The following is a 26,663-nucleotide window of genomic DNA, read 5'->3' as shown; positions in this document are numbered from 1 at the left end:
TCTCTGCGCATTGGCTTTTGTAAGTGACAGATGTCTGTAGTACTCAGGTGGACACAGGAGTCATCCTCTTGCCATAAGCCACCCTCTTCCTCCTCTTGATTTTGTTTTTAAAAAATGACGGCTATATTGACTCTTCGGAGGTTTCACATCATGGGCCCCAATTCTGTTCACCTCCCAGTCCCCTCACATTCTCCCCTCATCTCTGCCACACACCCCACATAAGGAAACAAATGAAAGTAAATAGACAAGGAAGCTAGCCTACAAAAGCAAAAGCAAAAACTAAAAAAAACCCAAACCAAAACAGAACAAAAACCACCACAACCGAAAATCTCTTTGCTTCTCCTTTCCTGCCTCTCCAACACCCCTGCATTCATCCTGGTGGCAATGGATGCTTTAGAGTGCCATATAGTATACCTCTTTGCCCCATCAGTTTTACTGACAAATTTTTATCGCAATGAGGCACTGGGCTGGTTCAAGGCCCCTGGTTTCTGGCATATCACCATCACTGGATTCTCACCGGAACTCCTCTGGGAGTCTTGGGAACCAGTTCCTTTACCAGCTTCAGCAGGTCCTAGATGGGGTAGATGCTAGAGCGAGTCAATCTAAGGCCCAGCTGTGGGCCTGGATGGGAGCCAAGCTGGTCAGTTTGGGCCCCTGAGACCACAGACCTCGGGCAAGGGGCTCAGCTACCTTACATGTATGCTCTCAGGGTTGGTTCACCCTGGCCTGTGGTGCGGGGTGGAGGCCATCTCTCCAATGTGCAGGGGCCAGCTATCTTGCTGTAGAGTCTAGCAAGAGGCAATGTCAGCTTTCCCAGGACCAGTCAAGGGCGTGGCCGGCTCAGCATGGCCCTCTGATTTCATCTTGCATGGTTCTTAAGGCCTCTTGAGGTGACACAGGTCACAGACATCCACACATTCTTTTGGCTTTTTGTGACATGTTTTTATGTGTGTAGCTCTGGCTGTTCTGGAACTCACTTTGTAGGCCAAGATGGCTTTGAACTCACAGAGATCCACCTGCCTCTGCCTTCCAAGTGCTGGGATTAAGGGTGTGTGCCACCACTACCTCTTTTTAAATGTTGGGTAGGGTTATCAGGTGATACAATTAGGCTACTCCTCCATCAGACCTATCTAAGGAAGCTCCCAAGTACATCAGTGGTCCCATCTGTGCTAATATCCTGGCGGAGGTAGGAAAGGAAGTCCCTGGCTGGCACCTGGGTAAAGGCACAAAGAGTACCAGCGAGAGAAAAGAAAGGGAGAAGCAGAATCAGAGCAAGTTGAACAAGGGGCATGATTCCAACACTTTAGGAGCAGGCAGGAGTTTGTATAGCTTAACATCATAAGCCCTAGGCGGAGACCAGGAGGAGGACAAAGATCATTTTAATGCATGGGGAGGTCAGAGGACAAGTTGTGGGAGCTGGTTCTCTCCTACCGTGTGGGTCTTGGAAACAGAAATCAGGTCCTAAGGCAAGAATCTACCTCTTTGGACTCCTGGTCAGCTCAGCCTGAGATTTTATTTTAAGATTCTATCCAAGGCCTCTCCTGAGTTACCTTATAATCCTGTTTACTAAGAGAAAGAGGAAAGGGGGAGGGGAGAGAACTCATAGTAATCTTTTGAGATGTAGTATTTATATGGCTAAAACAGTGACGGATTTGAGAAGCCCACTCATGCCCTCATGTGTGTCTTTCTTCTGAGTCTCTCCTTTTCTTATGTTTTGAACTTAAGCCCTTATTAAAATACCTTTAATTAGGGCTGCAGACCAGAGTTTGATTCTCAACACCCATATGGCAGCTCACAACTCCAAGATCTGACACCCTCACACAGACATGCATGCAGGCAAAACACCAGTGCACATAAAAGTAAAAATAAATTAAAAAAAATCTTTAACAAAGTCTTTCAACTCTGCTTCATAAACTGGGTAGTTTTGAAATTCTTTTCTCCGCTGAAAGCAAGAATCCTGGTTTAGGAGCCTTGGGCTGAGGGTGGCAGTATGGAGCCTCCCACTGACTACATAACCCAGTCCCAAGCACCCCTCCCTCAATCCTGTCCATTCACAAAGAATTTTGTTTCACGGACCCCGACAATTCCATCTTCTCCACTGTTGGCATTCCTGGGCTGAGAAGTTCCCAGTTTAGAACAGCTACTTCAAGGGGGAACCTCTTCTTTGTAAATTCTCCAAGCTAGAATTCTTGGTTAAGAATTCTCCTGACTACCGAGTTTTGGGACAAATAGCAAACGACTAAACGCAATCAAGCTATCCATGTGGATCCACTGTGCCCGAAATGCATGCATTCAGAAGCTCTGCGCAGGTGTGCGTGTGTGCATATGCGTTGGGGGAGTGGTGGTGGTGAGCAGTTTTAGGGGTTCTTTTTACTCGTCCAGTTAAAGACGTGCCAGATAACTAAAGCGGTGAGGACATCAAAGCAAACTATTCATGCACCTGTAGCTAGTCATTCATTGGCATACCCCTTTCTTTTCTTTGAAAATATCTTTTAATTCATTAACGAGGTGAGGTTCAGCGAGAATGATTCAAGTCGCCCCAATGACTACAGGTCGACCACACAGTCCAACTTAGCCCGGGGACAAAGGTCGGGGTGCAGGTCCCTTTGGTCGATCAATGCACGTGGCACGCCCTTGCTTACAAACAAACGGCACACCGAAGCGCATGCGCTATTGGCCTAGCCGGCCTTCGGGGCGGAGCTTCTGACAGACCCAGGGCGCGTGCGCTGAAGTCTCTACTAACGCTCCGCAGCGGCTGTGGCGATTAAGCTTTCGTCTGGGCAGCCGCGTGGTCCTGGGTGAGTGTTCGGCAGCCGGACTGAAGGTCAGGTGGGGGTGCCTGCGCCTCGGGCTCCCCATGCGGCCGTGGCCTTCTAGCCTCCTGCCGCGGAGCCCATCGGAGCCAGCGGTGATTTCTCCAGCCCTCGGGCCGGTTGTCTTCCGGCGGGCTCCCCGCAGCCGGAAGTGACGCGTGCGCACGCGCCCACCTGCGCGGCAGCGGGTGGGCAGGGGGCTGTGGCGGCGCCAGTGCAGACCCTGGGTTTGTGAATGGGGCTCCGCGTGCAGGGCCAGCAGGGCACTGTCGGGTCAGACACTGACTGGTATGGGTTACGATAAAGGCGTTCCTTCAGAGTCGGGGTGGTGCATGCCCGGTGCTTGCCCGGCGCCTTCGGCACCGACGCAAAGTTGAGTGGGAGGGATTGAGATGTGAATGCCGTGACCTGGATTCCCTCCTGTGTCATCTTCCCCGCGGTCGCCCTCTTAAAAGTGCTCGTCGTTTTTCTCCTGACCAGGTTCTATAACCTGTTTTGCTAGACCACCGCCTTAGACTTAGCACCACGTTGCTTTTTCTCCATTATCCATACAGCGGTCTAACTCGTCTTTTACGAGTATTAATTGGGTCCCGCCGTTGTCACCCACATTAAAACTCTTTGAGAACCACTTCAGTGCACACTTGAAGTAAAACCTTTTTCCAAGCCCCCCTCCCCCCCCTGACCTTTGTGACTTGGCCCTTTTTGCTTGCCCATTCCCAAAACCATGCTTACAAGTAGCTCTCCAGCTCCTAATCCAGCTCAATCGTGGCGACAGAAACTCTGAGACACAACTCTTATCTTCCCAGCCTTCAATGTCTTGGATGTATCTGAAGTGATTCTTTAAGATTTACAGAGCAAGGGGCTGGAGAGATGGCTCAGTGGTTAAGAGCATTGCCTGCTCTTCCAAAGGTCCTGAGTTCAATTCCCAGCAACCACATGGTGGCTCACAACCATCTGTAAAGAGGTCTGGCGCCCTCTTCTGGCCTTCAGACATATACACAGACAGAATATTGTATACATAATAAACAAATAAATATTTAAAAAAAAAGAAAAAAAAAAGATTTACAGAGCAAGGGAGACTATAATCAGCTATCTGACTCGGTTACAAATAAATTCTCACGGCATTCCAGCCTCTTTCCAATTATCTCATTGCAAGACACTAACTCTGCTTTTGACCTGGAATAAATCCTATTCATTCTTTAGGACATTGCTTTGTCAAAGGCCACTCCGCCTCACACCTACCTTCACAGTTTCACTTGGTCTCTTTTACTGTAGAGGTCTGTGCTTGCTTTTTATAGCCATCACCACATTTGCACCTGCATGTTATCTATACTAATGTCATTCATTAAGAAAAGCCTGACCTCCCAAGAGACTAAGCTCTGCACAGAGGAACTGGTGTGCTGAATGCCTGGTGTGATTGAGGTAGCAGTTTGTTAGTGGGTGATTTATCTCACCTCTGAGATTTTTAACACTTGGGTCAGAGCCTTCAAGTTACACCCCTCCACTTGCTCTTCTGGCTATAGAGAGAAGCTAAATGGCCTTTTGCTCTGTTTTAATCCCTTTCCGACTAAAAATGAAAGAAAATTAAAAATCCCACCCCAGCATGAACGCCAGCCTGTTACTTCAATTCCTCTTCTTGGCATCTTCATTTTTTTACTCGTTTGTTCTACTGCTCCTCCTCTGAGCATCCCAAGAATGGACATTTCCCCAAGGCCTGCTTGTAAAGGAGGAGGGAACTGTGCAGTGCTGGAAGTGTTGGCCGTCCATAATTTTGGAAAGCACACAGCAGCAGCATCCATTTCTCATCACCAGCTGTCCTTGCAGGCATTTGTTCTGGGCCCATTCTTCCCTCATCCCCACCGCAGCCGTGACTGACTAAGGAAACATCGAGTCTTCGTCCTGATGGAGTTCTTTTCTCGGTAGTCCACCTCAACTCGCCTTCACATCTGTACTTAGTCACATCAGGGATCACTCTCCAGCCTAAGGCAGGTAAACGTGTGCTGTGCCTTCTGGCTGCTTCTCCTCGGGTTTCTGTTCAGACCATCCGCTTGTGTTCTCTCCACCCGTCATGGCATGCTGGCTTCGTCTCATAACTTTTTCTCTTCGCTTTCCAGCAAACCATTGCGTTCGTTATTTTATTACTCTTTCTCCCTTACATAGCCAAGGCCTCTAAAGGGTAGGTTGCCTCCCTGTGGCCTTTGCCTTGTTGCCTGTTGCTGACCTCAGACAATTTGGGTTTTAGTTTTTGTGTCTGTTGCTTTTCACTGATTTCTTCAATTTTGATGCTTGTTTTTTAAATTGTGTATTTATATATATATATATATATATATATACACACATACATAATTTTAAAAATATGTATATATATTCACACAATTCAAAATAATATACACATACATATGTATACATACATACATATGTATGTATTTATATTGAAATCACAAGAACACCTTGAAAAGAAGCAGACAGGAAGCTGGAAGCGGAGTCTGTTGCAAGTCACAACAATGAAAGACCATGTGGTCTGAATGCAAATCTGAGTTCACGGGTGAAGGGCTGGGCAGATGTGGACACAGTTCTAAGAGCAAGCAGCCCCAGAAGTCTCAAAGCTCTGACAGGTGCCAGAGATCATTGCTGAGGACAGTAAGAAGAACTTAACACTGGAGACTGAATAGTAGAAGTTAACATCAAATGGAGAATATTCCTCCCGTAAGGGTTCTGATTGTGTTCAGAGGGAAGGTCGCCCTCCAACAGAGGGGTGACGTTTTTGTTCAGAGCCTTGTACGAGCTGGAATTCAAGATAAACATACTCAGAGCTTAAAGAAGCTTTTTTCATCTTTTATGTATAAAGGAATTTATTTTTAAGTTAAAATATGTCCGTTAAACCAAAATTATCAATAGTGTTATTATAGTCAAAGGTAAGTTAATAAATAAAATTTTGAGGAAACTGATGATTTTTAAACAGAATAAAGTAATGATTAAGAGAAATGAATGAATTGAGTAGATTGCATAAGGAAAGCGAATTCAGTAGATTAGGACACTGGCAACTCATTGGGGATTGTAGTAAAAGAAGTTTCTGGTTGGGCATGGTGGCACACACTGTAATCTCAGCAATTAAGAGGTTGAAGTAGGAGGACAGTGAGTTCAGGGCCAGCCTGAAAAAAAATATATATATATGGTACATATATCATGTATAATATATATAATATCTTGCTAATGGGAATATTATATACATTCCCATTTGAAAGTCATGCTTTTATATATTATATACATATAATTTGAATATATATACAATTTGAAAACCATGATTTATATATACACATACATATATAATTATGTGTGTGTGTATGAGTTGCCCAGGCCACGGTTTTATTTTGGACCCCTCTTTAAATTGTCCTCTTTTCAGCAGATATTGAGTGTCTCTCATATTAATCTATGGCCAGGGATTCAATGCCAGAGATGAGCTCATTTCTGGTATCCTTGGGTCCTAGAGAAAGTGTGTGGGTCCCTTTCCAAGCTCATGTGGTGTCCACTCCATCCTCCCACCAACTGACTTGTACTCACTGGCTTCTCCAGTAGAGTGTGAGCCACCAAAGGCAGAGGCTACTCAGTTGTCGGCATTATTATATGCTAGTGTTTGGTCTCTGGGATATTTTTTTCCCTGAAGAATGAGTGGGTTGTGCTTGTGGGAGCAGAATTTATGATCATGTCTTAGAAATAAAGTTTGAGTGCCTAAAGAAAGTTTGTTAGTCTTTCTACAGCTAAATAGAAAACATGACTGCCCCTTGATTGTTTGCTTGTTTGTTTTTTCTTTTCAATTATTAGATCTCAGAGTGTTCTGAGCTGCCATGTGGATGCTGGAACTTGAGCTGGGTCCTCTGGAAGAGCAGTTAGTGCTCTTAACCACTGAGCCCTCTCTTCAGCCCCCTTGGTTTTTTTTTTTTTTAATGTATTTATTTGGTGTTATACCAGTAATACAGTGACTGTGTTCTCTTGTGTGCGGTTCCTGAGTCTGTGATAAGATGTGAAAGATCATTTTCCCCTTCCCCTCTAAAGCATCCTCTAGCTAGAGAATGGGTCCTTTCAGATGTTCTGTGTTCATTCCATGCACACAGACACAGTCCTGCTACATTCATCGCCTTGTCGTTTTGCACAGCTTTTATCTACAGTGTAGGAACTAGCTGGTACCTTCATGTCACCCTGGGCGTTCTTGGACCTGTGTATGAGCAGAGACAGTCTCTGTCCATAACTCACACTCCTTGATGTGATGATGGGATAAAGCAGAGCATGTTTTGGTGAAACTGCACTTTGAATTTGATTCTTGTCAAGCTAGTGGTATGTGGTCCAGTCCTCTCTTAATGATGCTGACCAGTGGCAGTGAGCTTTATTTCCTAGCCAGTCACATGATGATGGAGTGAGCAACTGAAACCAGCTGAAATAAACTGAAAATAGTGTTTTGTGTTTATCTGGGATAAATGTCTAGAACTGGACTTGCTGGGCAAACGTTAGGTACATGTGAACTTTTGGCTGGTATTTCTGAATTGTCTTTGAGAAGGCCTTGACTATAACCCACTGATAGCATGCCAAGTGCATTAACTTGCTTATATTAGTGTCTGTTGTGCCAGCCCACCTGATAGGTGAGGTTGTGCATTGAAATGGAGTTCTTTTTAAAATTTGTATTAATTTTTTTTTAAATACTGTATATTTTGATACCATTTTTCCCTCTTTTAGCTCTTCCAGATCATCCCTACCTCTTTACTCTTCCAACCTCATATTGTTTTCTCTCTTTAAAAAAGTAAAACCAAGGGGCTGGAGAGGTGGCTCAGAGGGTAAGAGCATTGCCTGCTCTTCCAAAGGTCCTGAGTTCAATTCCCAGCAACCACATGGTGGCTCACAACCATCTGTAATGAGGTCTGGTGCCTTCTTCTGGCCTGCGGGCATACACACAGACAGAATATTGTATACATAATAAATTTTTAAAAAAAGTAAAACCAAGAAAACCAGCAAAAGTCAAAATAGACAAACTAACAAAAAATCAATAAGGCAGACAATAACAGGACAAAACAAAAGTGCACAAAACCATGGAATTCACCTTGTGTTCGTTAGCTACCTTTGGACATGGGGCCTGGCCTGCAGTGTGGCTGCTGTACCAGTGCCACTGCATTGCAGAAAACTGAGTTTCCCCTTCCTAGCAGGTATTGTTGCTAGGAGCTTCTTAGTTAGGGGTGGCACTTGTGCCTACTTCTGCTTCTTAGAGCTGGGATTTTGTCTGGCTTTGACCCGTGTGGGTCTTGTGCTGTCAGTTTCCGAGTTCATTTGTGCATCCTCTTGTGTTCAGAAGACAGTGTTTCCCTGAGTCGTCTACCACCTCTGACCCGTACAGCCTGTCCTCTTCTTCCACAGATCTGAGCCTTGAGGGCAGAGATTTGATAGACTCTGAAATGGAGTTCTCTTTTGAGGGTGTTGTGCTTAGCCTTTGAGATTCTGCTATGTCCCTTTACTGGATGGCTGTTGAGTTGAGAGGTTTTTATTGTCGTTCCCCAGAAGTTCTCACTGATGCTGTGCAGTGCTGTTGGCCATGCCACCCTGACACAAAGCATCCACACACCGCCCAGCAAAAGTGCTAACTGGGTCATTTCACCCGTCTGAGAACATCCTGTGAGCCAGGTGGTGGTGGCGCACACCTTTAATCCCAACACTTGGGAGGCAGAGGCAGGCAGATCTCTGAGTTTGAGTGAGGCCAGCCTGGACCACAAGAGATAGTTCTAGGACAACTAGGGCTGTTACATAGAGAAACCCTGTCTCAAAAAACTGAAGAAAAACAAACAAAAAAGAACACCTTGTGGTTGACTCAGAATTGGGCTGCTAACCTCAGTCGCTGCCCCTGTGTCTTCTGCTGCTGGTACTGTATTTGTTTTGGTTAGCTTTTCTTGTTTATTGTCATTTGTAGTCTTTAAAGAAATTAATACGTAGAAACATGAATTTATTTAATTGAAAGGTTATTGATGTTTTGAGAAATTGTGCATTTAACATACTTAAATTGTATACTGACCAATTCTACATAACCAGAAGGCTTATCACTGTTTTCCTTCTCCTTTTAGGTAGTTTGTAGAGGATGCCCCATGAGGAAATCCCACACTCACCTCAACCCCAGGAGCAAGACTGTTCCCCAAGTCAGCATGTCAGTGCTATTGAAGACATGCCAGCTGGACAGGAGAGTGGTGGGGACGCAGAGGCTGGGGAGTGCCTCTCTACGTCCTGTGAATCTGGGCCTTCCACGTCTGCTGAAGCTTGTGTGTTGGCAGCCACAAGGCGAGGGGCACCCCTGCTACACATTGATCGGCACCAGATCCCCGCAGTGGAGCCCAGTGCTCAGGCCCTGGAGCTCCAGGGCCTGGGTGTGGATGTGTACGACCAGGCGGTCCTGGAGCAGGGTGTGCTTCAGCAGGTGGACAGTGCGATGCACGAGGCCAGCCGTGTGGCCCAGGTTGCCGATGCAGAGAAGGAGTACCAGTCAGTCCTGGATGACCTCATGTGAGTGTGGGCCTTCTTTTTTCAGTTTGTGTTAATATGACAGGAAGATTCAGGTAATAGAAAGCTGAGATTTGTAGAACCTTTTGTTTGGGAAACAGTTGGTTAGAGCAGCCCTTGATTGATTTGACTTTTGAACTCCTCCTGCCCCTCTTCAGGATAGGTAGGCGCTCAGATCACACTAAGTCCTGTCCTTACCTAGGGTCCTGAAGAGGAAGGCTGTCCTGAAATCCTTTGCAGAGTGCGCTCAGGAGACACACATGGGAGTTTCACACTTGAGATCCTGGGAACCCTTGTCACCCAATATTGCCTTTCTCTTGCTCCTATATAGAGTTTGTAGTTTGCTGTTCCCAAACTTAATGGTTTTTTTTTTTTTGACAATTTTTCATTTATAAAAATACTGAGAATAAACTCCCTGCCCTTTATTTCCTTTGTCCTATTGGCTCTAAGGAAAGATTAGTCCTGTGGAGACTTCGCTTGTGTTGTGGAGGAGAAGGACATGGGTTCTGCGGAGTGAAGTACTGTGGTGGGAAAAGGTGCTAGGCCAGCCTGGGGAGAGGCCAAGGGCTGGGTGGAGGAGGAGGTTACTTGTTTGGCCTAGCTGCCTGGCTAGCTTAGCCGCGAAACATCCACACAGAAACTGTATTAATTAAACCACTGCTTGGCCTATTAGCTCTAGCTCCTTGTTGGCTAACTCTTACATCTTAATTTAACCCATTTTAAATATCTGTGCATCACCACGAGGTCGTGGCCTACTAGCAAAGTTTCAGCAAATCTATCTCTGGAGGCGGCGGATCTATGGCGTCCCCTTTCCATCTTCCTTCTCCCAGCCTGCCATTTAGTTTTCCCTGCCTACCTAAATTCTATCTCCTATCAACAGGTCAAGGCAGTTTCTTTATTCATTAATGGTAATCACAGCACACAGAGGGGACTCCCACATCAGCTGGGAGGTAGTGGAGTGTGGCGCTCACTTACCCTCCTGGGTGATGTCTAGATAGGGTCAGACATAGAAGCAGGAACAGCTAAGGACTGGCCTGGGTGGCAGAAAGGGCAACCCCAGTGCATGGCTGGGGAAGGAGGCAGGCAGGTGAGCGGGATGGTGGTGTTACCCAGCTGGGGAGGCTATGATTGACTTCTGTAGATGCTTAAAGGACAAGCTTTCTGTTAACTGCTCCTTAGTAGGTTCTTTTGTCTCTAATTGTTTGATGTGTTTTAGTTGAAATCATTATTATTGTTATGATTTAATTTTGGCCCCTTGAGTAGCGTGTCTTTTTGCTTTGTGTTTTGAAACCTTTAGTGTTCAGTACAGCGACCATCTTGGAACTGTGTCCATTCTATAAAGGTATCAGAGAATGCTGGGGAGTTACTTGTATTGTTACCCTGAAATCTGCAAAGAACACAGACAACAAATTATGAGATTGTTTTTCTCTTTTAAAAATTAGAAGCAGCAGTTTTGTAGCATTTTAGAAGCAACAAATTTTCAGTTCTTTCCTCTGCAACCATGAAGCTTCCTGTCACAGCAGAGAAATTTCATTTCACAGATAAATGACTCACTTCAGGAAAATGGTTAAGGAATTTTAGTGTTTGTTAGACTTTGGGAGGAATCTCATCTTTATGAATTTCTTCATATATAAAAGAAAACTTAGACTGTGTTCTGTCCTTACCCCGCTGTCGTGAATAAAGCAGACACTGAAAATATGCTTTTAGAAGAATGAGTGAGTTTGCAGACGGGCAGGAGCTGATGTACACCACCCAGAGAGCAGCACTAGTTCTTATCCTGTGCTTCCACTCCATCTGTGGCTATTAGGAATGCACTCTGCTTTAGTTTTATGTTTCAGATCATAAGAAGTAAAATAGATACATTTTTACCATTTTCTCTACTTTATGCTATGAAAATGTTACCATGGAGAAAAACAGGCAATTCTTATTTTTCCAGGTCATGTACAACATCCCTGAGGCAAATCAATAAAATTATAGAGCAACTTAGCCCTCAAGCTGCCACCAACAGAGATGTCAACAGGAAACTAGATTCTGTGAAACGGCAGAAGTATAACAAGGTGATGCTAAATGATATACTAAGTACTGTATTTAAAAAAAGTTACAGTGCAAGATCATTTAACAGTTTAGGAAGTATTCTGGAGAGTATGTGTTATGTGAAGCAATATTAGAAAATAAATTTTAAAAAAGATTTATTTCTAAGTGTATGGGTGTTTTGCTTGCATTTATGTATATGTACCATGTGTGTTCCTGGTGCCTGAAGAGGCCAGAAAAGGGCATTAGATTCCTTGTAACTTGAGTTATAGATAGTTGTGAGCCACCATATGGGTGCTGGGGTCTGAACCCAGGTCATCTGTAACAGTAGTAATGGCTCTTAATCTCTGAGCTCCCTCTTTAGCCCCACAATAGAAACATCTGGAGTGCCTTTTATACATGCGATCCATCAGCTCTGCTATCTAGTATTTTATTAACCCATACATAGACGCATATCCCTGTATATACGTACGTGTTTGTGGGCAGTTCTCTTGTGGTTCTGCGTACTTCCTCTCTTCTGTGCTCTTTTTTGTGGTCTCCCTGTCACCATTCCAGACTCTGACTGGGATCTGGCCTCTTGCTTAGTCCCTTCATCTTGTCTGGGCTTCACTGTCTTGCTTACCAGAGTCTTCGCTTTGTTTTCTGTGGGTGCAGCCATCACCCCTCACAGGCTCCATCTCTACTTTGTGTTTAGTCAGCACAGCCACATCAGGGCTGCCTTTAGAGGCAAAGAACTCAAGAGTAGGAAGGATCTGTTACCTACATCCTGCTTTTCTGAGGCTTGAAACTTTGATGAGCAGGATTTGTATACGACCTTGTGAAGGCTGGAGTTTTCTGGGGTTTGTTTACCACCTTGTGAGAATGCACAGCAGTGACTAGGAATGGCAGACACTGGTGGTTTCTGTTCTTGTCTTGCAGGCGATTCACTGCAGCACGTGAAATACTTGTGCTTTAAGTTCCTTGTGAAGGCTGTATGTAGACTCAGTTCGTGTGGCCTTCCTTTTATTTTTCATTATTTCACCCACATGTCAGAGCCAATGGTAGTAGTTCAGTGCAGAGTCTTCATAAATCAGAAAGGGGGCATTTGGCTTTCTGTGGGTTGAGATTTTAGGGTAGAGAGAGTCAAATTTTAGGTGACTGGGTCATGGTATGACCTAATTATGTGAAGAGGGCACCCAGAGAACATTTGCACCTCTCAGTTTAGTGCATGTGATCTCAGGCCCAAGGGTGAGGGCGGCCTGTGGGCATGGCTGACTGCCCTAGACTGCTCAAGGCCCTTGTGCTGCGGCACACTGGAAGTTGCTCAGATACGGCTCTCTAGTGATGTCAACATGTGTGGTTTCTGTTTCATGTTTATTTTACTCTCGATTAAAGTTTTAACACTTTGTGGTGCAATCTTTTGTATTTAACAATAAATCACTGTATTTTATGTCTTGCATTTGGGGTTTACCATTCAAGGAACAACAGCTAAAAAAGATAACTGCAAAACAGAAACGTCTTCAGGCCATCCTTGGAGGGGCCGGGGCCCACATAGAACTGGATCCTGCCAGCCTGGAGGAGGAAGATGCAGGTGAGGATGCTGGGGACATCATGCTCTTAAATGATGTTTGGTGCCTGTATTCAGTGGGAGTCTTTTTCTGAGGTTTGAGAATAACACATTGCCTTCCTTAGTGTTGGATGGGACTGGGGAAATCTTGTCCTTTTGTAGAACCAGAGCTCTTAAGTGACACAAGCATTTTAGAGACTGAAATAAAGCATTAACCCAGTTCTCTGGCAGTTCCTGATGCACATTTAGTGTTAGGCTTAACACACTGGAAATTTAAACATTCTTGTACATGAAACTTGATAAAGAAAGCTAGCATTGTGATTGAGTTCATTTTGTAGCCCCAGCATCACAGTCAGCCTCTGTGGATGCTCTCACCGTCAGCATCACAGTCAGCCTCTGTGGATGCTCTCACCGTCAGCATCACAGTCAGCCTCTGTGGATGCTCTCACTGTCAGCATCGTCAGACCATGGCCAGGATTCCTTTAAAGTACTCTTCAGGATGGTTGTGCTTTGGAAAATCTCTTGGGAAAATATACAAACTCTGGAACTAAATGTTTTTCTTTGTATCTGTATTACATACTGTTGGCTGTTGCTAGGGACGTGCCTGCTTGAAATATAAAGACTGAAGCTTCTTAGACTTTAGCTGGTGAAGCAAACATTTTCTATTACTCTCTAAAACATTTTCTTCATGTAGATTGGTGTGAAGACTGTAACAATGGACAACAGAATAAAAAATAAATGTGCTTTCCTCCCCCATCTCTCTTAAAACAAGATCTCACTGTGTAGCTCAGACTAACCTCAAAATTGTGATGCATGGCTTTAGATTTGCTTTCGAAGTTTAGTTCGTTTGATCCATCAGTCTTATTTTGGTGCTTTCTGCCACTTGGGCACTGACTTTCCCACTAGTAAAGGAACTTTATTCCTGTCCATTTGTCTAATGCCAGTTGTTCTTTAGTTCTGTTGATGCTTCAGTAAAGCTTGGTGCAGAGTTCTTAGATACCTCCCCAAATCCTGAAGCCTCTTCACCTTAGCCTATTGACAGCAGTTGGTGCTGCCTATATCCTGGCTTCTTCTCTGCCCTCTGGTTAGTTCTTGTTATTTTGGTTAGCTTATCCAACAGCGTCTTAAGTGCTGAGATTGCTGGAACTTGTTTAGTGCTCCTTTTCTGTTTCCTCCCCCTGGGCCTCATTCGTTTCCCATGGGTTTTGCAGCCACCTAGGATCTGATGTGTTACGAATCTGTAGCCTCCTTTTTTCTGACCTCTGGTTCCCAGGATACTTTTCCACCTGACCAATGGCCATTCCTGCAGTCTAGTTCCTCTCTTTGTCCTTTGCCCTGTGTGAGTTTCCAGACTTTGGGGCCCAGCTCTGTATTGCTGGGTGTGGACCTCTCGGCCCATCATGGGTTAGGGAAGTGTGCTGCCCACATGCTGCCCTGAGACTTTCCACTTAGTGACTCTGAGGGTTAAGAAGCAGTCCTTCCCTGGATGCAGGGCGATGAGGACAGACTGCATACAGTGAGATCTGGCTTTGCCAGTGTGATCTGGAGATACTGGGCATGCTTGCTCGCCTTCTCCTGTTCAGCAGCTTACTGGGCACTGCAGGAATAGAAGAAAGGAAGCTTGAGGAGGAAAGGTGGGGAAGAAAGAGTTCATCATTACTCATACCCGTATATGGTTTATATAGAAAGTCAAAAGAATTGATGTGGGTCACCCCGTGCTTTTAGTAATTGAATACATAGTACATAAAAATTAGTTATTTTTATATGCCAGGAAAAATAAAAGCTAAAACTTAATAAAGGTACCAGTTGTAATCCAAATGTCTAGAAATAAATCTTAGTAAAAAAGGTAGTTCTGCAATGTCTTATACAGCTAAAGCCTGCAGAATGTTATTGACAAAGAAAAATATAATTAATGAGAAGATATGCTGTGGCTGATACAGTATTAGGAAGATGTTGTTTCTAGCTAGTTGTAGTTTCAGTGCTACCCCACTGCAAATCTGAGCCTTTTTTAAAAAATGGCAAATGGCATGTATAAGACATGTAGGCTGAAGGTCATTAACAAGGTGATGGCAAATTCTGCAGTCCCAGCTCTTAGGAGGCTGAATCAGGAGGATCACTGTGAATTTGAGACCACCCTAGCCTATAGAGTAAGACCTTGTCTCACTTCTCCTTACCCCTCCCCCAAAGAGAAAGAATATAATGCCAAGCTCTATTATAAAACCGTAGTGATTAAGACAGTGTGGTATTGGCTCAAGGATACTGAGACAGACCAACAGATGGAATAGGAGACTCAGGAAACAGGGCCACCTACGTATAATCACTTGATGATGACAAAGATGGTAAGCAGTGCTATGCTGAACAGTCTTTTGATCAATAATACTAATCTACATGAAAATAAAAATGGATCTTGATCCGTTACATGGTGTATAAATATATCTCAAGCATATCATAGATCTGAATGTAATGATAAAAATCTGTGAGAATGTAACACAGGGCAAACATTGTCATGTTCCTGAAAGACTGAAACAAGACCAGGAATGTGCACATGGCAGAAAGTGGTTTGAAATGGACTCGAATAACAGTCAAGAGCTTCTGCTTGTCAAGATCGTGTTTAGACTGGGAGAAGGGAAAGATGTTTGCAGAACATGCAAAGGGCTTGAATTTATGATGCATTTTAAAACAATAGAGAAAAGGTTAAAGACAGAGACTAAGAACAGTGGGTTCAAGATTTTTGCACAAAATCAGTTGTCCATGGGGTCAATGAATCTGAAAGGCCTTCTGTTTTCAGTGGGAATCAGGGACATGATGGAATGGCAAGAATGTAGACCAATTGGAACTCCTGAACACTTTGAAACTTAAGCTGGTGCCACTTTGCAATCTCTTCATCAGTGTCTGTTGAAGCTTAACAAGCTGAAGAAGCAGGTGCACGATGCTGCCAAAGGGTGTAAACCAGAGTATCCACAGCAGCCTTGTTCTGAGATGTAGCACCCCAAACCTGGAGACCACCCAAACTACATTGTAGAACAATCATAGACTAGTAGTAACAGTACGTTAACAAAGTTCATTTCTATTTAGAAAATCAGTGAGGCTCTCACATGCAGAATGCCAGACATAGAGGCAGACATGAATGCAGCCATGCATGAGTCATCCTTCAAGTTAGGCCTCTCAGTATCTCAGGAGGGTGCTCCAGGAATACGAGCAATTTCTGTTACTTGATCTGGATGCTGATATATGACTGTAGATCTTGCGAAACTTAGGATTTGTGTACTCTGATGTATATTTTATTTCAGTGCAAGGTTAGTTAAAAACTGACTGTGGTGACAGTGGCCCGGTCGGTCTTTTATTTTTCAATTACATGATAAGTATTTTGCTGGAGATCCGCTTCAGTTAGAGGGCTGTTTCTGGGTGACTATACATGGCATATCTTCATGTTTAGTTCATCTTTACATGTTCATCCAGTAGCTCTGTGTGTGAGGGCGTGTGTGTGTGTGTGTGTGTGTGTGTGTGTGTGTGTGCACGTGCGCTCGTGTGTGCATGTGGAGACCAGAGAGGCTATCAGAACTTCCCACTGTCATTCTCTACCTTATTTCTTGAGACAGGGTTTCTCATTGAACCTGGCTGGGGCTTGCTGGTCTAGCTAGGCTGGCTAGGCACTGAGCCTGCAAGATCCTCTTGCCTCCGCCTTGATGCAGTATTTTGTGATCATGCCTGGCTTTGCATGGGTACTGAACAGCTAAACTGACGTCCTCCTGTTTTCACAGCAAGCCATCTTCCCAGCTCTCTGATGGACCTTTCTGCAGTGAAGGAATCTCTTTTTTTGGTCAGTGTGCTGGCCATTGGTCACATCTAGCTATTGATCACTCATATTGCAACTGTGGAATGCATTGTTCCCGTATCTGAAGTGATCCAGGCGTGTGCCACCTGTGTCCTGTGGACCACATGTGTCTGAGGATGGCTGTGAGTGCAGCCCAGAACATTTGTAGCTGGCCGTGCCCTGTGGCAGTGTCAGCGGGCAGACAGTTTGAAGCAGGTGGCTGGTGGTGATGCGCAGGCAGCGGAGTTAGCACTTTGTGTCTGTGCTAGGCGTGCTGATTCCGGAACCTAGGTCCATCTGAGTGTTGGCCAGAGCACTGATACGGAGACATGGGGATCATTTCTCATGGACCACTTCTTAACTGGGAAGGAAACACAGCTAGGATTGTTTATTTATAACCAACAATGTGGAGATAAGCCTTCCTTTCTACAGAGAACGTGACTATAACTGATACATTCTTATTCAGATTCAAAGTTAGACAAAAGAACTAGTGTATAGTGAGGTAAACATTTAATGTATTTATGAGGTGTGGTATTTCAATGATACATATTGTATAGTCTGTAAATTAGGTTAAACATAGCTGTCTTCTCAGCATTTATCATTTTTTTCTGTGGTGAAAGCATCTAGAACCCTTATTCCAGCCATGGGAACACAGAGTAGTTATGGTCTCTGCACTCCTCGCTGTGGAACGGCACCACAGACCTCTGCGTCTTTTTAACTGATGTTCTCAGCCCCGATAGACACCATCCTGCTCTCCACATCTGTGAGATCGGCTCTGCCACATTCCACATGTGAGGGAGAGCATTCTGTGCCTCTTTTTCTAGGCCTGGCCTGTTTCATTTTGCAGTCTCCAGTTCTATGTTGTCCCAGATGTAATGATTTCTTCATTTAGTAAACGGCTGCAGAATGTCCCATGGTGCACACGCACCACAGTTACACATGTCACACTTTGGGGTAAGTTCCTGGGAAATTACCTTTTTAAACAGGAATATATTCTATGTGGGTTGTAAATGCCATAGTAATCTTTCCTCTGTGCTTCATTCCACTGATGTATTTTGTGAGTTTTTGGAAGTTCTTACTGTCTGTGAATGAGTGATTGCCCTTTGAGAGTTTTACTCGAATCTTCATTGTTTACCTTTCAGAGCCAGGGCCATCATGTCTTGGCAGTATGCTCATGCCTGCCCAGGAGGCCGCCTGGGAAGAGCTTATCCGCACTGGCCAGATGACACCGTTTGGTACCCCAGCCCCTCAGAAACAGGAGAAAAAGCCTAGAAAAATAATGCTCAATGAAGTATCAGGCTTTGAAAAATATTTGGCAGACCAAGCACAATTATCTTTTGAAAGGAAGAAACGAGGGGCTAACAGAAGAGTAGCTAGAAAAAACATGGTCTTATCTGAGTCAAGTGCAGGACCAAATGAGACCAAACCAGACCAGAGAAACCAAGGCCTCTGCCAAGCAGATAAGCGCTTGAAGAAGCATATCCGGAAGCTCCAGAAGAGGGCGCTGCAGTTCCAGGGGAAAGTGGGGTTGCCACGGGGCAAGAAACCTCTGGAGCCTGCGGTGAAGCTGGAGGCAGAGGAAGACACTGAGGGGGAGCAGTCTGGGTCCTTTCCCTCTGATGGGGAGGAGGAAGAGCAAGAGGAGGAGGAAGAGGTGGCCAATCTGTCTTCCAATGACATCAGCTATGAACTTAAGCCTCTGCGGAAGGGCCAGAAACGCCAGAAGAAAACCCCAGTGCAGGAGGTTGATGATGACTTTGTCCCAAGTTCTGAGGAAGAAGATGAAGCTCTGGAAGCAAGAGGAGGCGGTCGCAAGGTAGCGAGGTGCCCAGACGATGGTAATGAAGATTATTATAAGCAGCGGTTAAGGTTAGTATGCAGGGGCTTGTGCCACTTACGGGTCTTTGGAAGACCTTAACATTCTAGATCCATATTGCACTAGACACCCACATGTTCAGAAGCTGGACTTGCAGCCTTAGCTCGTGAGAATCTCGACATGGACTCCTTAGTGAAGCTGGCCCCAAAGACGTCAGAGTCTTTATTCTAATTTAGAGGCAAACTGGGATGAGGAGCCGAGGGGAAGGCTGGGCAAGAGCTGAGAGGACTGACAGGAGCTGTGTGGTCCTTATGTGGTCACCCTGCAGGAAGCGTCAGGAAAAGAAAAGGTGGTGCTGTGCCTTTGGTTTTTCTTTATGAGGTAGGATATCTATTTTAGAGAAATTCCCTTCAGAAAAAGCTGAAGCTAGCGCTGTGGCCTGTGAGCGAACATGCTCTCCCATTCTCCCCTCTTCCTTGACTTTGAGAAGATAGTTGTCGGAGAGTCATAGTATAGACTAGGTAGTGCTGAAGACGCGCTGTGTGCTCACCACACAGTCCCCAGTTGCTGTTTGGCGTTGCTGAGGCTGAGTTGGCTTTTACCTTCAGGACTTTGTCAGCAACTGGTGTGAGAGAAGAGGCAGGTGAGAGCCTGCATGGAGTTACAGTCGCCATATCTGGGCAGTTTCTATGAGCCAGGGAAAGCTCTCCTCACACCACAGGCACAGTGTTTCCCTGTGAGCTCTGTAGGAAGTCTGCAGAGGTCAGAGGAGAGAAGGAACCACAGTACTTTGAAAATACTATCAGGATGGCTTTGGCAAGTCAACGGTGCTTTTATTTTCAATAAAAATAAGAGAGGAGACCTAATTGATGGTGTTTCCAGTAGATTCACATTGGCTGTCCCGGGGGATACTGACCTGCTGATTTTCTTTAGATCAGAACCACATAAACTCTAGTCCAAGATCCATGTACACTGCATAGCCTTTTCAGAATTTCTCTTTCTGTAAGACAGGTTTCTCTGTGTAACCGCTCTGGCTGTCCTAAAACTCACTTTATAGACTAGTCTAACTTCCAACTCACAGAGAATGACCTGCCTCTGCCCCCACGTGCTGGCATTAAAGTTGTGTGCTGCCATGCCCAGTTTCTTGGAACTCACAGGCCCAGTGACCTGCCATTCTAGTAGCGTGTACGGTAGTACATTGATGGGGAGGGCCTGTGTTTTCATTTCCCACTGTGACTTTAGTTAGTGTGCACACCTAATAGCTGCAGTGTTGAGGGATACTGCTCGATACTTTTAAAGAGTGAATAGTGTCAGTCTTTGCTGTAGAAAATTAATAAAAGTGTTAATCATAACGTATTGATTATAAGTGGAGCAATATATAGTCTTCTCATTAAACTGGGTCAATAGTAAATGTATTTTAAACATAGCAATTTATTTTGATTGAATTTTAAATATGGATATAGTTTAATTTCATGGCAATAAGTTTTTCTTAATAATGTTAAGATTGTAAAACAATTTATTATTTCCAAACCCATATCATAATCCATTTTTTGCTAAACTTACAGTATAATCTCAGATGAATTTTAGAAATATCAATAACTCTTAATTGCCACCAAAATATGATAGCTCTTAAAATTTTATAGCTAGTTATTAAGGCTGTTAAGCTGCAGATATACACATTGAAATGTTTATATTACATCTCCTTCGGTGCTCTTTTGATTGGGGGATGTTAAAAGAAAATAAAATGCTAAGTATTGAGAAGCATATTAATGTTTGAAACTTGCCAGTCACCGAATTCTATTATGTTACTGATCCTTTTAGACAGATTGGATTGTAGTAGTAGTCCTCGGATTGAAAAAGAGCTTCAGGGTTGCTAATCACAGAATGACTAGAATGACCAGAATAAATCCATAGTTTCCAGTATAGAAAGCACTTTTTAAAAGTGGTTAAAGTTTAAGCATATGTAACCAGTCTAAGAACTTCATACAAAACTTAACAAGTACATGTTGGTTATAGCCTGCTGATTACAATGTTCTTTTACTGTTGGATGTGAGGGTGGGAAGCTCTTAGAATGAGCGTCTCAGGCCAGAGGCTCTCAGCTTGAGAGGCACAGGCTTTTCACTAGCTCCAGGCTCGTCTTTACCTTGTCTGTGTTTAGTGCAGGGTTCTCCACCTTCATAGCGCTGCAACCCTTTAATACAGTGCTTCTCAGCCTTCCTAATGCGGCTGCAACCCTTTAATACAGTGGTTCTCAGCCTTCCTAATGCGGCTGCAACCCTTTAATACAGTGGTTCTCCACCTTCATAATCATGTGACCCTTTAATACAGTGGTTCTCAACCTTCCCAATGCTTCGACCCTTTAATACAGTGGTTCTCAACCTTCCTGTCACTGCATCCCTTTAATATAGTGGTTCCCAGCCTTCCCAACTCTGCGACCCTTTAGTACAGTGGTTCCCAACCTTCCCAATGCTGCAAGCCTTTAATACAGTGGTTCTCAGCCTTCCCAATGCTGTGACCCTTCATTACAGTCCTCATGTTGTGACCCCACCCATAAAATTATTTTGTTGCTACTTCATAATTGATTTGCTACTGTTATGAATTGTAATGAAAATACCTGATATGCAGAATGCACCCCCCCCCCCCCGTGAGAGGGTTGTTGGACCCCCAAAGGGTGGTGACCCATAGGTTTTGAGCCACTGGTTTAGTCTGATGCTCTGGAGAGTCCAGCGTACCATTCTGCAGCTGACCTTCCCTGGACAACAGCAGTCATACTCCTTTCTCCAGCTAGCCCCAAGCCCTCAGCTCAGCCTTAGATGTTCTAACCATTTGTAAACTGTGTCTACGTTGTCCCTTCTGTGTGTTTCTTATTCCTTCATGCGCTGAGATCCTCTGGTGGGACCCAGGAGCTATTGTAGATCATACACATACCTCTCAATTTCCTAAGCAGATACTTCCCATACCTCTCAATTTCCTAAGCAGATGCTTCAGAGTTGATATGCGTGGGCTCTTACTACTGCTGGATGTGTGCACGTATCCATTAGCATTGCTTTTCTTAGCGTGATGCTGGTGCTTCGGCAATCTCCAAGCTAACTAGACTTCCTGGAGCTAATACACAGTCCACGCTTTAATTATCTCTGCCCTGGCAAGATGCAGATCTGCTTTTCTAGTCATACCTTTCCCAGCATGGTAGCCAGGCCAGCTGTGCCTGTGCCTGGCACTTGGCTACCTGGGTGTTGTGTGCTCATTTCCCTTTTGTGATGTGAGGTCAGCCCCATTGCTTGGTCTTTGCTTTCACATGCTAACGCATGTCTGCATCCTGGGACCGGCTTTGAGGATTACTGGCAAGGAGTCCACAGGCTGTGTGTTAGTGGCCCTGATCTGATGCATGTCCTTACTAAGTATGCAGGGAGCAGTGCACTCAGATCAGAATGGGAGGTCTTTCTGGAGGAGGGGCATTGCAGTACAGGGCCTTGTCTATTCTCTAGCCCACACAAGCTGGCATGTTGCAGGAGGTCCTTCCGCTCCTCCAACCAATAGCTGCTGAGATACCAGCCCATTGGGGCGTGGTCTCTCTCCCTTTAAAAAAGTGACCACCTCCTCCCTCCTCATCTGAATCAGAAAATTCTTCCTCACAGGCAATCCGTCTCAGAGCACTCTCCTTCGATCCCAAGTGGGAACAGAAACATCCAGTCCCATAAAAGCCGTTGAAATGCTTTAAAGCCAGAGTTTGCACTGGCGGCACAGTCCCAGGAAGCCGCACTTTAAAATGATGCAGCTTTTTTTCTGCTGCTGTTGCTGAATCAGGAAATCTCTCTACAGCACGCCACCAACAAACAGCAAAAATCTGTGTTAAACTCTCTCTCCCTTATTTTTAAGCCTTCTCAGGTTTTTAAGTGGATTTAGCCCATCACATCTGGGCCCCACTCTGTAGTGATAGGAGCGGCGAGGCTGCGTCCCCGGCACCCGGCCGCCCGCATGGCTAGCTTATGCCCCGAAATAATTACACGGAAACTGTATTCTTTTAAACACTGCCTGGCCCGTTATCTGTAGCCTCTTACTGGCTAGCTCTTACATATTAATCTAACCCATTTCTAATAATCTGTGTAGCCCACGTGGTGGCTTACCAGGAAAGATCTTAACCTGCGTCTGTCTGGAGTGGGAGAATCATGGCGACTCCTTGACTCAGCTTCTTTCTCCCAGCATTCTGTTCTGTTTACTCCACCCACCTAAGGGTTGGCCTATCAAGGGGCCTAGGCAGTTTCTTTATTAATAAGAAATCATTCCCACATCACTGGCATGGTCTTTGTGGTCTGCGTTAAATTTGCCTCTGAATCTCAGATGTGTCACTGGAAAGGAAAGAGTTCGTGACAGCAAGATTAGGAAATTCAACCCAACACTCTTATCCCTCAGGGCCCTTACTCATTTAAGCCAGACCCTTGATTACACCACAGAAAAACATTTGAGGACAAGTCAGAGAAACAAACTTAGCATGTTTAGAGCGAAGGCAAGGGGGTAGTACACTCTTCACATTCCGGCATGACAGACAGATGGTTAGCAAGAGCATATGTACCAGAGACATGGATTTGGGCTCTCAGTAGAGGGGAGCACTTAGGTGTCTTTATAGCTTTTATGTATGTGATTGTGTGGCTTTCTAAATTAAATTGTTCAAAGGATATAATTAAAGTTTAAATAGTTTAAAAAATAAGTAAAAAGACATGAATTGGTTTACTTATTTATCGTAAAGAATTTCTGTTTGTAAGTACTGTAGATTGATGAAGTTTTGTGTTTAAGGATGAGAGAGGAGTTATTGCTGCAGATATCCTGACTTTGAGGAAGCTCATCTCATTTGTTGTGTTAATGTCTGGTTAGCAGCTTTAGGAAATGCAGAGTTTCCTCCTTGGTACTCTTGGTTCTGCCAGTGTTGACATCCTTGACTGTCAGCCAGCAGGCAGGATGGCTGAGATCCTGGCCTGAGGGCCTTCTTTCCCTTCCCACGTCCTCGTAGTTTGCTTTCTTTCTATTCTGTCTCTGTGTGCTTTGGAGGTTAACAGGTCCTAAGGGTCTGCTTTGTTTTGTCTTAGAGATGTGGGTGATGCTGGTGGTCTGTGGAGAGGCCTGGCATCTGTCAGGACAGAAACTCAGCATCACCTGGACCTGCCAGCTCCAGCTTCTGGGCATGGTTGTCTGTTTTCCTAGCTGGGGAAGACTATCAGAATCCCTCAGCGATGTCCATCCTGGCTCCACTGGGTGAGGAAGGGACGTCAGCAGCGTTCCTGTTGGCTCTTTACCTTGAGATGGTAAAACAGAGGTGCTCCTGGCTTTGGGCTTCTTCCCCAGTCGCGGTCAGCACTGCTCAGATAGGGCCGCGATGCATGGGTTTCCAATGAGTTTTTGTTCTTGGTTCCGGTCAGTGGGTAGGGTGAGCATTTATCATTTAGCTTTCATTCATAGCCAGCTCCTCTTACTTCTGACTCTGGCCAGCTGTGATTCAAGTTGCTAAGTGGACTGCCTGTATGTCCGTAGTAAGGAGCAGGCCCCAGAGCAGCTCAGTAGCACACAGACTGGGCTACAGAACCCCTGGAGATGACTGCAGGTCTGGCGTGGGAATCCCACCCAGAAGTTTGCCCAGGTGTAACGTGACTGTCTGAGCTGGAGGCTGCTGAGCTGTGTATGTTGGCTGCTGTTGTCCTTCCGAGACCGCAGCTTTTGGCCGATTTGATTTTCCTGAACTCCTTCCTGTGTACCTTGATAATTGTGCTTATGTAAGAGAGGGCCTGGGGCAGAGAAGAGTCACCACCTTTGAGGCCACTGGAAAAAATTGGTAAGGACATCGGGGTCTGAGGTGCAGTCGAAGCCATATGGCGTTGCTTTTGAGATAGTTCTCCTCTAGCCCTCACCTTCAGGTAGTTAAACAGGGAGAGGCCAGAAACATACTGTCTCAAGTGATGGTCTCCTCAGGCCATGAGGCACACTGGGGAATGCTAGGGCTGCCGCCTGAAGTCGGTTCCAGTTGCTCTTCCGGCTGGACTTAAACTTTCCATCGTCTTCCACTTGTTTTGTAAATATCTAGCAATATTAAGATAGGCTAAATCCTTCCATGTTTTTCTTCATTATTCCAAACTTTGAGCTTGTACATACCTCTTTTGCCTTGTTACAGTTATAGCGGCCCTCACAAATATGCTATAATCTACTTGCCTATGGTCTTACTACTGAGCAGAGGCTGGAAGCTGAGAAATGTTGGAAATGTTTTATTTCTTTGTGGGGTTGGTGGAAAGTGCAGTGTCCACATGTGACCACAAGGTGGTGCCAAGAAGCAGCTCATAGCTTGCTCTTTGATGGCCAAGAAAGCAGACCAGAAACCTGGAATCTGGGAGTTGGAGATGGTTTAGGGAGGTGGCTTCTTAAACTTTGCTCTCTGTCACTGATAGGAATAGCTCTTACCTGGAAAGACCAGCAGAGGTGGTTTATTTTGGAGCCACATGTGAGAGACGGGGACTCAGAAACAGAGTTAACTCACTTTAGTACGTTCTTTTCATTTGAAATGTCTATCTTCTTATGCCCTAGTTGTATTTTATGTGAATAAGCTAGGGTTGAGATTGCCGAAGAAGGCTCCATTAATTATGTACGTGTTACAAGATGTCTTCTAGTTGTCTCAGTCTTAATCCTCAGGGAAGATCATGTTCTCTGCTGCCCTCACCGACCACTGACTGAGCTTCTGTGGGCTGCTGAGTTGGACCCTAGTGTGGAGATTTGACAGTGCACATGGACATCTCTGAAGGGCAACAGGTCGTCCCTCGTGCCATCAAGGGTCAGATCCTGGAAGGGTTCAAGCAAGCTCGGATGAACTTTGAGGAGCCTTGTTTGGAAGGTCAGAGTCCTCTGGTTTGTGACAGGGTGGCAGCCGGAGGGACAGGACCAGTCCCAGGAGCTGCCCTCCACCTCATGGGCGCAGCCCTGGGAGATGAGAGCTCATTTGGCTGAGTTCTGATGGGAAGAACTCAGGGAAGGGGAAGGGGGTGAGGAATCCAGCAACTTCTGGGTCTTCTGCAGAGGATTGGCAACACTGTCTCTAAGATGGATTTTCTCCTCACTGGGGGAGAGTGGGGAGAAGTGTGGGGTCCAGCTCCTGCTGAAGACCGTGTTCTCAGAAGGCCTGCTGTCCCGGCCTTGGTGCTATGGAGCCTCTTCCGTTTGCCAGCATCCAGTTTGCATTGGATTGTCTCTGTTCCTCAGTTGGATCCTTGCTTGGAGGTGGACATTTGGCAGTTCTAGACTGTGCAGACTGAAGCAGAAGCCACATTGCTTTTTCCTTGCAAAAAGGTGCCAGTAAATTTAATTTCAGAAAAACTAAGATTAAAGTTTAATCAAGATTTGCTCTAGAAACCTAAATATAGTGATCTTCAGATTGTTCTTTGCGCGTTTCCGGGAGCTCCATTCTTTGCCAAAGAAATGAGCCCATATTTTTCTTCTTAGTAATCTAGATTTTAAAGAGAGAAGAAAGACTCCCAACCCCCAAGCATGTTTTCTTAGAGAGCATGCTGGCTTTGAAATGACAAAACCAAGACACAAATGAAGACTAATTCCACTTTCTGCTCTGTGCACACCTTTCATTCTCGGCTGGGGCATAATTGTCCGCATCAGTCTTAATTTACCCCGTGAGGGCTGGGCTCCTAACTGAGGGCATTTCGTCTGCTCAGATAGACCAATTAAGTCCACCCAGATAGACCGTAAAAAGGGAGATAAGAAAAGTAAAGCGCCGAGTCCCTCAATTTCACAAATGAGGCTAATCTGCTAGGGAGTCTTAGCTGTTTGAAACAGAGAACCCGTCGGAGTACACAAATGCAGACTGTATTAAATACCCAGCTTGGTGTCTGAATATACCTTCAAAAATCAGATTGTACTCCGTGTGCTGCTGTTGTAGAATTTCCTTCATGGAAATTGCAATGAGTGGAGAATGATCTTGAGTTTGGAATTTCATATTATTAACATGATTTGACTGTATGGTATGCGTCTTTGTCCCCCCTTCCCCCTTCCGGTCTTTAATTGTGCTAGGCCCATAGAGCATAGAGAGTGAGGACCATGGAGTTGGGGAGGGCATGCTCATGTTTTGACTGT

The 26,663-nt window shown here is 45.0% G+C and overlaps 1 protein-coding gene across 4 annotated transcripts in view; it reads left to right on the top strand.

The window, feature by feature from the left end:
* Positions 1-2,506: 2,506 nt before the first annotated feature.
* Ercc6 (ERCC excision repair 6, chromatin remodeling factor) overlaps positions 2,507-26,663 on the top strand; it is a 71,140-nt gene continuing 46,983 nt past the window's right edge. The window contains exons 1-6 of one of the 4 annotated variants that reach the window (XM_050140582.1): positions 2,507-2,798; positions 4,638-4,802; positions 8,916-9,344; positions 11,278-11,398; positions 12,831-12,942; positions 17,875-18,601. In XM_050140582.1, the coding sequence (XP_049996539.1) occupies positions 8,926-9,344; positions 11,278-11,398; positions 12,831-12,942; positions 17,875-18,601 (1,379 nt within the window). In that variant the 5' untranslated portion in view covers positions 2,507-2,798; positions 4,638-4,802; positions 8,916-8,925. Of the gene's footprint in view, positions 2,799-4,637; positions 4,803-8,911; positions 9,345-11,277; positions 11,399-12,830; positions 12,943-17,874; positions 18,602-26,663 lie in introns of all 4 variants that reach the window. The other 3 variants (XM_050140581.1, XM_050140584.1, XM_050140583.1) reach the window with 3 other exon arrangements.

The sequence above is a fragment of the Alexandromys fortis genome, unplaced genomic scaffold (assembly GCF_014885135.2).
Source record: "Alexandromys fortis isolate MF-2015 unplaced genomic scaffold, M_Fortis_MF-2015_v1.1 scaffold_46, whole genome shotgun sequence".
Taxonomy (NCBI): Eukaryota; Metazoa; Chordata; class Mammalia; order Rodentia; family Cricetidae; genus Alexandromys; species Alexandromys fortis.
The sequence above is the reverse complement of the archived record's forward strand: the minus strand, read 5'-3'. Positions and strand labels throughout refer to the sequence as shown.